This window comes from Haemorhous mexicanus, chromosome 21 (assembly GCF_027477595.1).
Source record: "Haemorhous mexicanus isolate bHaeMex1 chromosome 21, bHaeMex1.pri, whole genome shotgun sequence".
Classification (NCBI taxonomy): domain Eukaryota; kingdom Metazoa; phylum Chordata; class Aves; order Passeriformes; family Fringillidae; genus Haemorhous; species Haemorhous mexicanus.
In genome coordinates, this window is record NC_082361.1 from 10088869 (window position 1) to 10101033 (window position 12165).

The window sequence follows — 12165 nt, forward strand, 5'->3', positions numbered from 1 at the left end:
CATTTCCTGCTCCCATCCCACTTATGCAACCACAACCTGCTCATTTTATAACTGACCAAAATATGAGACTCCCATTTCTGTAAAAAAAAAATCTGGCTTTTTATTTAGATCTCATTCCCTTCCAGAATATGCACCCCAGATATGTGCTGAAGAGGAAAAAAAAAAAGAGAGGAAAAGAGCTGGAAGGTGGGTGTTTATCAGAAATGTGAGGAACACATCATCAGCTCAGGCTTTCCACAGCCCGACTGAATGCCAGCAGAAACTAGACAGTAGAAAATCTGTGTTGGTTCAGTTCTTTTCAGAAGCTGGGCTTGTGTGCCTGTGAAAATCCAGCCAGCCAGAAAAGCAGGAAGCCAGCGTGGTTTTTGTGGGTAGCTGCCGCCATTTTTTGGTGGAAAGGATCCAGAATTCCTCACAAGTGCTATTTTAAAACTGCACATCATCAAAACCTGGGGTTTTTAAATGTATCTAAAACTTCCTGAGGGAGAAAGGCATCAGAACTAAGAGTTCAAGTGGAAAAGCACAAACCTACACTAGCACAAGGGATACCAAGAGCTTCTGTCAACCCTTCCTTCCTGCAGGGGCCTTCTGTGAAACCACATGGGCCCCCTGGGTGGGCACACCCCGGCCCTGCTGCCCTCCCAGAGGCATCCCTGGAATGACCAGCAAAGACTGCAGAGGGAGCTTGGATGGAATTAACCCATCCCAACTGGGAAAAGGGGAAAAGACAACCACAATTCACCACTCTGTTCTAGCACATCTCACCTTGCTGCAGGAGCTGCTGCTGCAGGGGTCAGGTGAGACCACCAGCCTCCCAGTGTGACACTGACCTGTCACACCCCCAGCACTGCACAAAGGCACCTGTTTTCAGCCCTGCTCCTCATCTGAGCCCCTCCTTGTGCTTCAGATTTTGAATCAGTCTCCTCTTTGTCTCTCAGGGCTCTCAAAGACACTGTCAGTGTACAGTTTACCCGTCAGCACTGTGTGTTTTTTGGATTTGGGTTAGTTTGGTTGAGTCAGTGAGTGAACTCGTGGTCCCTGTACAGCCACCTTGTGCTACTGCTGAGGCTGGACACAGTGTCACTGTCACAGTACAGCAGGGAGAGAAGGCACAGCCAGGATGCAAGGAAACAAAGGGAAAAGAACAACTCAACTGGATCAAAAGCTCCAGTGTGCAGCTCCCAAGCCTCTGGACATCATCACCTACATTCTACACCCCAGAAGTGATCTCTGAATGATCTACTAGATTCAGCCCCTCATATTCAAGAGTCTCATGTTCTCCTGGCCAGTTTCTGCACTGAGCACCCACCAGTTCTTTTTTCCTCTCTTTCAGAGCCAACCCAGCATCAAAAGCCCAGGAAGTGCCTGCCCAGAGCCTGGGGAGGGCCAAAGCCCCCCAGGCACAGGGAGGAGCCACCCTGCCACGGAAAAGCTTCAGCACAGTCCTTGATGTACTAATTACAGGCCAAAAGGGACAGGCCACAGAGGGGCAGTGCAAAGCTCTAATGGATACTCCAGGGGATGTAGCAAGGTCGATTTACAGTGTTTACATCCCTCTGAGCACACCCCAGCCCCCTGCCCATGAGCCAGCTCAGTTGTCCACTTCTTCCTCATCGTTTTGTTCTTCCTCCTCCATCCTCTCATCATCGTCATCATTGTCCTCCTCTCGGCTCTTATCTTGCTCTTCCGAGTCTGCCTTCTTGTCTTTATCTTTCCTGGCCTCTTTCTTTCCTTTCTGCTCCCGCCTGTAAACTGGAGGAGAGGGAACAGTGAGGGCTTGGCGCTGGCATGGACAGGTCAGTGGCTGAGGTCCAACATCCACTTGCTCTCCCGGCTTTGGAGGGGAGCAGGGAACTCAGAGCACAACTCACCCTACGAGCTGAGCTGTGCTGAGCAGCTCCATAGGAAATCAGGTTAAATTTCAGCAGAAAAATGCTGAAAAGGATGCAGGAGGTCACATTTACAGGCAGCACCTACGGCTTTCCTTAGATAACATAATAGGGGAGTGAGAGCAGATGAGACTTTCTCAATCCTCATCAGTTGTGCAATAATGTTATCCCAGTCCCGTTAAGGTTGCACATTAGTTACTCCCCAGGCAAACTGCAGTGTAGGATGCTGGGCAAAGAGAAGAGAAACAAGACAGGCAATAAGTGTTGCTTGTCCAGCCTTGAAGGAAAACAGGACTCGGTGCCTCTCAGAGTCCCTGGACACCCATGGAGCACAGTACCTTCCAGGGATTCCTTCAGAGGGGCCACGAATCTCTGGAACTCCATCTCCTCCATGGCAGAGAGCACATCCCCAGCATTCAGGGTTTTTCTCTTCCCCTTCATGGCAAAGTTATTTGCACTAGGCAGAACCAAAAAGAGAGGTAATCTGGAACTGTTAGCAATTCCATCTTGTTTATTAAAGCCATAAGCAACTTAAAAAAAGCCATCCCCTAAACATTTAGGTTTTTTTATCATTTACTAAAGGATGTTTGAGACATTTTTGTTTACACTGGCTGTCTGTGCTTTCTCACAGTGTTAGTTTCTGCCTGCACAGACTTTTTCTACAAGCAGGAGAAGGAAAAAGCCTGAACCTTGGCTGTGACAGTTCCACACAGCCCGAGAAACACCTGACACTAGAGAAGTGACTGCCTGCAGAGAATATGCCAAACCACCCCAAAAATGTGAGTGAGTCCTCTGTGGCAGCTCTTGCCCTAACACAGCTTCATGGGGAAGAGCCTGGAAGTGAGTCAAGTGCTCCTGCTTTTGCCAGGAAGGCTCTGCAGCCACACTCTAAGGTTAATGGCAGTTTGGGACCCCTCTTTTTGGGACATGGCTGTGTCCAGAGCCCAGCTACCTTCCCATGGGCTGCTCTGGGCAGTCCAAGCCCACCTGCTGCAGCCTGGCAGACTGGTTTATTTATATTAACAGGCAATATAGAAAACCAACACTGGGAAAGAGTCCCCAGGCCAGCAGAGATGAATTAATTAATCAAGTGCCCCAGTGACTGCCGCACCAAGTCCTTACCATGATGTTGCATACAGCACAAACACACTCGCTGCTCGGGAGATCGCGCTCCGGGCTTCTTTGGAAATATTGACTCCATCAGGGAGCTGAAAAACAAATCCAACTTTTATCAGCAGCTGCTAAAAATGACTTAAACTCACATAATTCAAGTGTCAGTTTGTTAAGGCACTCAGAGGGCTCAGAAGAACTGGGAACTGCTCTGGGGTTGCTCTCACAGGAGCTCTGCTCCCAGCTAGAAGCCAAGGGCAGTAGGAATGTGTGCCTCAAAGGCACGGAGCTGAGCAGAAGCCCAGCGACTCTGGCATTTGGGGTCTGGCCACTGTCTGCAGGTAACTCATCCTGTGACTGCCCAGCTCCTGACATGCCTGCCAAGCCCAGACCCACTCAGCAACACCTCATAGCTCCAGACCAAACGAACTAAATTAACCACTGGGAATTATTCTGGATTTTTATATAGACATGGACTTGTGTGCTGAAGTTTTAGGGGGCCTGGTTCTCACAGTGCCACTGCAGGAGCTGCACTGCTGTGAGCGGCACCGGTGCAGCTGCATCCCTTGGGACGCTGCAGTGAGGGCCGCAGCCCCGGTGCCCCAGGGGGACAGCCCAGGGCAGAACCCCGCGGGCGGGGACACGGCACGGGCCAAAGGCCGGGATCTCCGGGGCCGGGATCTCCCGGGACCGGGATCTCCAGATGCCCCGCTCCGCTGGGCCGCGGGGCCCGGCACCCACCGCCTCCTTGATGATGCGGGTGATGACGGCGTTGGGCAGGTTCAGGTCCTCCGGTCTCTCCGCCATCCTGGGCCTCCTGCAAGGCAAACGCGGAGTCAGGGGCGCGGGGATGGCCGGGATCCCGGCGGGACACGGCGGGATCCCAGCGGGACAAGGCGGGACCCCCTCAGAACAGGGGGATCGCGGTGGGACACGGCGGGATCCCCTCAGGACACGGCGCTCCCGGCCCGACCCGGCCCGGCCGTACCCAGCCCGCGCTCCGCCGCCGCCCCGCCCGCTCCCGGCGCGCACCGCGGTCCGGCCCACACGGCGGGAAATGGCGGCGGGGCCTGAGGGAAGGCGCCGGGGAGCGGAGAGAGAGAGGGAGAGGGAGAGGGAGAGGGAGAGGGAGAGGAAAGGGAAAGGAAAAGGAAAAGGGAAAGGAAAAGGAAAAGGAAAAGGAAAAGGAAAAGGAAAAAAAGAAGGAGAGGGAGAAGGACAAGGCGGAGAAGCAGGCAGGGTTAGGGGTAGGCATAGCTATAGGTGTGGGTGCAAGTGCAAGTGTAAGGCCAGGTGATGGTGAGGGGACAGGGACAAGTGCAGGGACAGGTTCAGCTATAGCTGAGGGGGACAGGGACAGGTTCAGGTGTAGGTGAAGGGACAGGTTCAGGTGTAGGTGAAGGGACAGGGACAGGTTTAAGTGCAGATGATGGGACAGGGTCAGGTTCAGGTGTTGATGATGGGACAGGGACAGTTTAGGTTCAGGTGGTCACACCGCTGTCACTGGGGGTTGTTGGGGGCTGAGGAGCCGGCAGCAGGGCCAGGCACAGGCACAGGCACCGGGGGAGCTGGTGCAGCCCTGGGGCAGAGCTGTGGGATTGTTCCCAAGGTCCCCCAAGGTCCTTGGGATCAGTAAGGCTCCCTCTAAGGCTGTGTGACACTGTTAGTGAGTAAGGCATTACTGTATCCTCAGCCAAGAGCATGCGAGGCTGACAAAGCTCCAGCCTCTGCACCTATACAGATACAAAATTTTTCCACTTATTTATACATTTTTAGCGAACAAATTAATGTTCGTTGGCTTTAGGTTACGTAATTCTCTTCATTGCTTTCTATCTGCTCTTGGTTGTTATTTTTCTCAGTCTTCATGCTAATCTGGTCCACATACTTTATTACTTTTATAAACTTTTTCTCAGTCAGGGAATCTCCAGCTTTTCAGGCCTTAATCTCCTCTGCATTTTCTGTTTACTCCAACACCCTTGAAGGGTCATAAATTTAAGATCCCAGATGTCCAATCTCCAGCTCCCTTTAGCTTTGTTTATTGAAGCTTAGCAGGGTTACTTTTAGCAAACTTTTGGTTATTTAGTGATCAAAGTAATTGTAACAGCCTGTGAAGAAACTTAACTTGTGCTAGCTGAAAGTGGGCACTGGTTGCAATTAATAAAAAAAAATTAGTTTGGAAAGTTACTTAATTTCCAAAGGGAAATAACAGCTGTTTTACCCCACACTGGTGTCTGGTCTCTTCCCTTGTTGCTGTGTGAGGGCACAGGGCTGTGAGTGCCTCCATCCCTGCCCACTGACCCCATGCCTGGCCTAAACCCTGTAATTCCATGAGACTTTATCCCTGTTGATAACCTGACCAGGTAATTAAACAAGCTCAGAGTGCAAGAAAGCAGATTAATTAGGTGCTGTGTTGGGGTGATACTGGGAATTGTGAGCAGCGATTGACAGCAGAGCTCTTTTCCAAGGAAAATGGGAATTTCCTGTTGACAAGGGCAGTGTTTCTGTTGTAGGGAGAGTTGACAGAAGCTTGTGAGCCCAGGTGAAGGTAACTGTGGTGGACATAATGCTGTGCTGGGGGAAGCACAGACTGAGCACACCTGGGCCAGGCCTGTGACTGTTCCAGTTCCACTGGATTAATAAACTCCATCCCTGCTGTACAAACAGTGTGTAAGTTTGGTTTTAGATCCTTTCCATGTGCTCTGTCGTCAACCCTGGCTGCTGGGTGTCCCTGGGCAGGTGCAACAGTGCTGGCACTGGGGAGGGGGCTGAGCTGCTATGACAGTGACCATGGCAGACTTGGATCATGGACAGGGGCATTGCATTTGTTGGGAATGCCCCAAAGAAGGCAGGAATGATGCATCTGACTCCATGTTCTTAGAAGGCTAATTTATTATTTTATAATACTATATTATATTAAAGAATACTATACTATACTAAAGAATACAGAAAGGATACTCACAGAATGCTAAAAGATAATAATGAAAGCTCCTGACTCTTTCCAGAGTCCTGACACAGCTTGGCCCTGATTGGCCAAAGAGTGAAAACAACTCCCAGCAGAATGCAATGGAACAATCACCTGTGGGTGAACAATCTCCAAACACATTCCACATGAGCACAACACAGGAGAAGCAAATGAAATATGAATTGTTTTCCTTTCCTCTGAGGCGTCTCAGCTTCCCAGGAGAAAAAATCCTGGGTGAAGGGATTTTTTCAGAGAATGTGAATGCCATACCGGGGGTGGCTCAGAGCTGTTGGAGCCCTTGGGAGCCACTGCTGCTCATTTTGGTTTCTGTTTTTTAGAGCATGAGGTGTTTTTGTCCATGAACTGAGAACCAAGTGAGGTGGTGGTGTGGGCCTGCCTGGGGAAGGGGTGGGATGGCGCAGAGCCAGGAATGGGGCTGCTCAAATCCAGGGATTTGGCCCAAAGCTGGGACCATCCAGCTCTGTGTGTCTTCTGGACACAACAGACTCTCCTCCCTGGTCCCTGGTGTGAGTCTGTATTTGACAGACTCACAGTGTCTGGAGGTTGGTACATTGAATCCCAGGGACATTAAAGCCCATTCCATGGCAGGGACACCTTCCCCTACCCCAGGCTGCTCCAAGCCCCATCCAGCCTGGCCGGGGACACTGCCAGGGATCCAGGGGCAGCCATCCTGGCCTGTAGGTCCAGACCCTTTGTATTAAATCAGCTTTCTAGTCTTGTTTCACTGTCATGTGTAAAACACGGGAGATGTTGAGCATGCAATGCTCAAGTTTACTGCTGTGAGTCACATTTTACACTGGAAAAAAAAATGGTGTTCCATGTGACACAGGTATAAATACAGACAGAGGAGCAGCAGCTCAGCTCAGCCTGAGAGGGAAAGCAAAACCATGGGACAATATTGTCTTTCTCTACCTCAGGGAAAGCCTATAACAGGTTTAGATTTAAATGCTTTGAATTAGATATTACGAAAACACTCTGGGAGGGTGGGTAGGCCCTGGCACAGGATGCCCAGAGCAGCTGTGGCTGCCCCATGATCTCTGGCAGTGCCCAAGACCAGGCTAGACATTGGGATTTGGAGCAGCCTGGGGCAGAGAGAGGGGTCCCTGCCCAGGGCAGGGTGGTATGAGAAGATTTTTAAGGTCCCTTCCACATTCTGTGATTCTGTTTGATGACTCTGCATTGATATCAGGAGATGAACACTGTGAGTTTTAAGCCTGCAGTGAGGGTGGGCACTCCTTTAGCCTGCCTTTTTTTTTTTTTTTCACAAAATTGCACAAAAATATGACATTTCTGGTTTAGTTGCAGGCACAGAGCTTACCTAGCAGTGTTTGTACTCCTCAGAACCCACTGTTAGTACAGGGGGGCTTGAATCTCACTTAACTTAAGTAAAAATGACACTTCAGTATCATCATGGCCAAGAAAACAACACTAATACAAAAATACAGATTGTTCTGATGTAGAACAGTCATTGTGGAACACCTGTATTGTTTCCAGCACTCCTGAAGCCCTGTTTGGATGGGTGCCCTGCAAGTCCTGTAAATAAGAGGCTGTTGATGCAGTAACAGATAACTCTTCCTCTTGTAGAATCAGGAATGAGGTGTCCCAGGACGTAGTGCACAGGAGAGTTCTGAACTGCAAATCCCTCCCTCTGGGCACTCCCTGGCTCTGCTCAGAATGTTTTGGGGTTGCAGGATTTACTGTGAGGTCTTGAGCCTGAAAAGCGTTCAGTGCGTTCCTGGCCCGTGAGTCACTTCACACCTCTGCCCTCGTTAGTGCTGAACGACCCGCCCGGCTCTGGGTGACTCAGGGGGACACGGCAGCGCTCAGGGGAGTCACAACAAACAGCAAGAGACACAGTGGTCACAAGGTAGAAGGCAGGGACACAGGGACACATCCCAAACTGGTGTTGGATGATGCAGGGACACGGGGACACATCCCAAACTGATGTTGGATGAAGGCAGGGGCACATCCCAAACTGGAGTTGGATGAAGGAAGAGACACAGGGACACATCCCAAACTGGTGTTGGATGGTTTGCACTTACCAATTTAAATTTCCTTGGGAGATTGTCTATGACTGCTCTGTTTTTTAAATTCTTTTTCCTTTTGGCTGTGGAAGAAGAAAGAATATGAAACACTTGGCAGTACCCTTTTTAAAAAGAAATAAGCTTTTACTTCGTCATTATAATCTCTAAATTTTTAAGTGCATCAGGCCTCTAACTGAGAGCTGGTGCCTGGAATGATTCCATTTTTCCTTCCCCTAAAGACAGGCCAGGCACTGCAAGCAGGAGCCTGGTCCCCAGAGGATGGAGCTGTCCCTCAGAGGTGTCACTCACACACTTCTCTTCCTTCCTCAGACCCTCTAAGTTTAGCTCACCTCTGATGAAGGCCTCCAAGTGCAGCACTTTCCAAAATATCTTCCTGGCATTCTTTTTTTAGCCATAAACTAATTCAGCAGTTTTTACTGTCAAAACAGTACCAGCCTAAAATTCTGCTGATTGAGTGGACCTTCCTATGTGAGCTAAGACGGAGACTTGGACAAATCCTGTGTTCCAGGTCAGGAGCTATTTTCAGCTGCGTGGATGGACTATTGCATTAACTGTAACTTTGTTACTCCCTTTGGAAAGTGCTTTGGGAAGGAAAGCTGTAGGGTGACCTCTGTGTCACCTCTGGTGGTGTTCACTCGGGTTTGTGGCACCATGAATCTTGCTCCTGCTTGTGCCGTGCTCCAGCCAGAGCTGGGCTCTGCAGCAGGGTCAGACATCCTCTCACCTGCACAGATCACCCTGGTGCTCTGCCATAACATGGGGACAGTGAGTGCTCTCAGCTCCCAGGGAAAGGAATGCCTTCCTGATTGTGGGTAATGGGATCATGCTTAAATGATATGGGCAATAATCAGGCTGTGCTCAACTAATTAATCCAGCATAACAATTAATCCAGAGAGTGGCTTAAAGGTGCCCCAGTAAGGCTGGGCTAATGGTGTGGTGTGCCACTCCACGAATGGGATCCAGCTCCTCCTATGTCTGCCAAATGTACATTAAAGTTGACCCTACAGGACTGGAAAGTCCTTGAATTGAAAGTGGTTTGGGGCTGGGCAGCTATTTTGGAAAATATCTCATGCCTGCTCTGTTGTGTTTTCCCCTGGACATCACCTTCTGACATGAAACAGGAGCTTTGTCTGACCCAATGGCTCTGCTTTTATTTTCTTCAATATTCTTAAATATACTTTCTCCTTAAATATTCTTATAAAGATTCCTCACTGAGAGGGTGGTGATCACTGGCACAAGCTCCCTGGGGAAGTGGTCATGGCACCAAGGCTGCCCGAGCTCCAGAAACATCTGGAGGATGTGATTAGTCACAGGATTTAATTCTAGTCCTGCAAAGCAGTGGGGCTTGATGATCCCTCTCGGTTCCTTCTAGCTGGAGACTCTGTGTGCCTGCTCCCATGCTTGGGCTAAAGGGGGGAGTCAGGATCAGGGTTCTGGGGGGAGAAATGAAGCAGCTGCCCTTGGAGCAGCAGCTTCACTCTAACACCAGCTTAATTGAACATAAAAATGTCAGAGACCCTTGGTTTACTCTGTCCAGCCTGGGAATGGGGGTGACAAAGATGATCCAGATGACAAAGGAGACCTCTGTCAAGAAAAAGGGCAACTTGCCCCTTCTGTTGTCCCCCAGGACAGAGGACAACGGTGTTAAACTGAATGAGGACACATTTAGTTAGATACTGGGAAGGAATTGTTCCCTGGCAGGGTGGGCAGGCCCTGGCACAGGGTGCCCAGAGCAGCTGGGGCTGCCCCTGGATCCCTGGCAGTGCCCAAGGCCAGGCTGGACAGGGCTTGGAGCAGCCTGGGACAGTGGGAGGTGTCCCTGCCATGGCAGGGGGTGGGATGGGGTGAGCTTTAAGGTCTCTGCCAGCCCAAACCAGTCTAAGATTTCTGGCATTTGATCTGTCTTCCCCATCACATGCCCCGGTCAAATCTCTTTGGGTGCCAAATGCCAGATATGTTTGATTTTCTGTGAAATCAGTAAGCTAACCTGGCTCACTGGGAGGCAGAGCACTGTCAGAGCTGGGAGCAGAGCCCATATGAGGTACCTGAGAGGAGAGCTCAGCTATTTCCTGCAGCTCCAGACTGAGCCTGGCAGTTCAGCTCAGGTGACAGGCAACAACTTCCTAAGCTGTTTTAACTTCATTACTTTGAACTATTTGACAATTCTAAGGCCAAAAGCATAATCCCCAAGAGATCTTTTGCTATATTGAAACTGATCTCTTTTATGAGAAGGGTCACTAAAGACCCAGCTTGGTTATTACATTGTTTTTATTGCATTAAAATAAATCAACAATGGATTAATACTCAGCATTTGTCAAAATGCAGCAGCGGGACTGGATGCTCAGATCAGACATCCTCTAAGATACCTGGAATGTCTCATGGTGCTGCTCTTCTGTGTCATTGAGGGTTCAGGGTGCAGGAGAATGGTGCTGTGAGCTGATGTGCTGCTGTAATTCACTGGACTTTTAATCAGGTTAAGGCTGTAAGACAGGTGTGTGTTAAACACCTGGCCTGAGGAAGTCCCACTGTCCCAAGGAAATGCAAAACCAAGGACAAAGCCTCGAGCTGGGAAAGTTGTCAGGTGTTTGGGTACTGTTCCTAAGTCAGGTGTGGGCCCAACCCACTCTTATCCTGCAGGCTAGGTATGGCAAAAGGGAAAAAGGATGAAAAAAAAAGAAGAACAAATAGTTTATGATGCCCCATTAGTGCTTTGGGGTCATCATCCTCTCAGCCAGCTCAGCCTGAGCTGTGTGCCTTTCCTGGGGAGAGAATCATGGAACCCCAGACTGGTTTGGGGTGGAAGGGACCTTAAAGCCCATCCAGTGCCACCCCTGCCATGGGCAGGGACACCTTCTACTATGCCAGGCTGCTCCAAGCCCCGTCCAGCCTGGCCTGGGACACTGCCAGGGATGGGGAATCCACAGCACACGGGTAGCCCGTGGTGCTCTGGTGGCTGCTGCTCTCTCTGATTGCTGTTCCTTACTGTGGAGGGTGACAGTGGAGGATCCTCCAGCCCTAGAGGAGATGCTCTGTACAGGATATTTCTGGAGGGATCAGGAAGCATCTCTGCGCCTCAAAGGGATCCCTCTCCTGACTTAACCCTGGATGTCTCCCTAACCAGCCCCAGGGCAGCAGGGGAAGAAGCCAGGCAGTTTCTGCAGATTTAGAGTGTTCAAGAAGGGTGAAAATCTGAACTGAAATAAAACAAGAGCTTCATGCTCTCCCATCTTTTCCCTGCTGCTCTCCTTCTGGAGAGGAGCTGGTTTATGAAGCAGCTCTTCTACAAACCATGCTGTGGTCACAGCTGCCTTAGTTTCAGCCAGTTTAGCAATGCCAAAGGGACAAGATGAACTGTTTCCAGCAAGCTTGGCCCTGCTGAAGGATGGGCACAGAACAAGTGGTTGTGCATGGAGACTGTTCTGTGCTCTGCATCCCTGGTGAGCCACCGAGGGGCTGTGCCAGCTCCTGCTCATGTGGGGTTTGTCACAGAGCCTCTGCCTGCCCTAGAAATTCTCTGTGCTTCCATCCTGAGCCCTTACAGCCACGCCTCAGAGCCCAAGGAGGGCTGTGGGCTGCTCCTTTTGCATGTTCAGACTCTGCATTTCGTGGGGATGAGGCAGAGAGGGAGGTTTAGAAAAGAGATCAGCCAAAGAATTTGTTACCCAAAACGATGGGTGCAAAAGGCCAAACACACGGAGTCCTGTGGAGAGGCAGAGACACAGTTCTTGTCAGACTCTGTATGTTGCCAGGACTGATATTTTGCAGCAGCAGTGCTGAGCTGAGTGCTGTGCTGGGATCATGTGCTGGCTGTGGGGACACTGTGGAAGGGGAAGGATGGTTTTGTGCAGTGAGCAGGAGCAGCTCATGGGGCTGGGTCAGTGCTTGCTTGACACCCAGTGCACTGTCCTCTCCCAGCTGGGAGGGGCCATTTTCCAGGAGTGTGTAGTCCTGAGTGCATCTGCCTGAAAAGGTGGAGACAAGGGAGCTGCAGGGTGGCAAAGGCAGCAGCAAAGACCATGCTGGGGATGTTGCTGCTGCTCTGGCTCAGATTTGGGCTCCAACAGGATGCTCACACTCTGGGATGTGAGCAGAGAAGGGGTGGTGTACCAAAAATAGCCTGGAGGGAGGAGAAAATTTT

At 50.5% G+C, this 12165-nt stretch overlaps 1 protein-coding gene across 1 annotated transcript; it reads right to left on the bottom strand.

Annotated features, from left to right (window-relative positions):
- Positions 1–82: 82 nt before the first annotated feature.
- Positions 83–4035, bottom strand: POLE3 (DNA polymerase epsilon 3, accessory subunit). Its single transcript, XM_059865124.1, has 5 exons — positions 3988–4035; positions 3741–3816; positions 3012–3097; positions 2228–2346; positions 83–1752 (listed from the first exon to the last, which is right to left on the bottom strand). Exons 2-5 carry the CDS (start codon positions 3804–3806, stop codon positions 1592–1594), a joined length of 432 nt encoding a protein of 143 aa, XP_059721107.1. The 5' UTR covers positions 3807–3816; positions 3988–4035; the 3' UTR covers positions 83–1591.
- Between the last annotated feature and the right edge of the window lie 8130 nt (positions 4036–12165).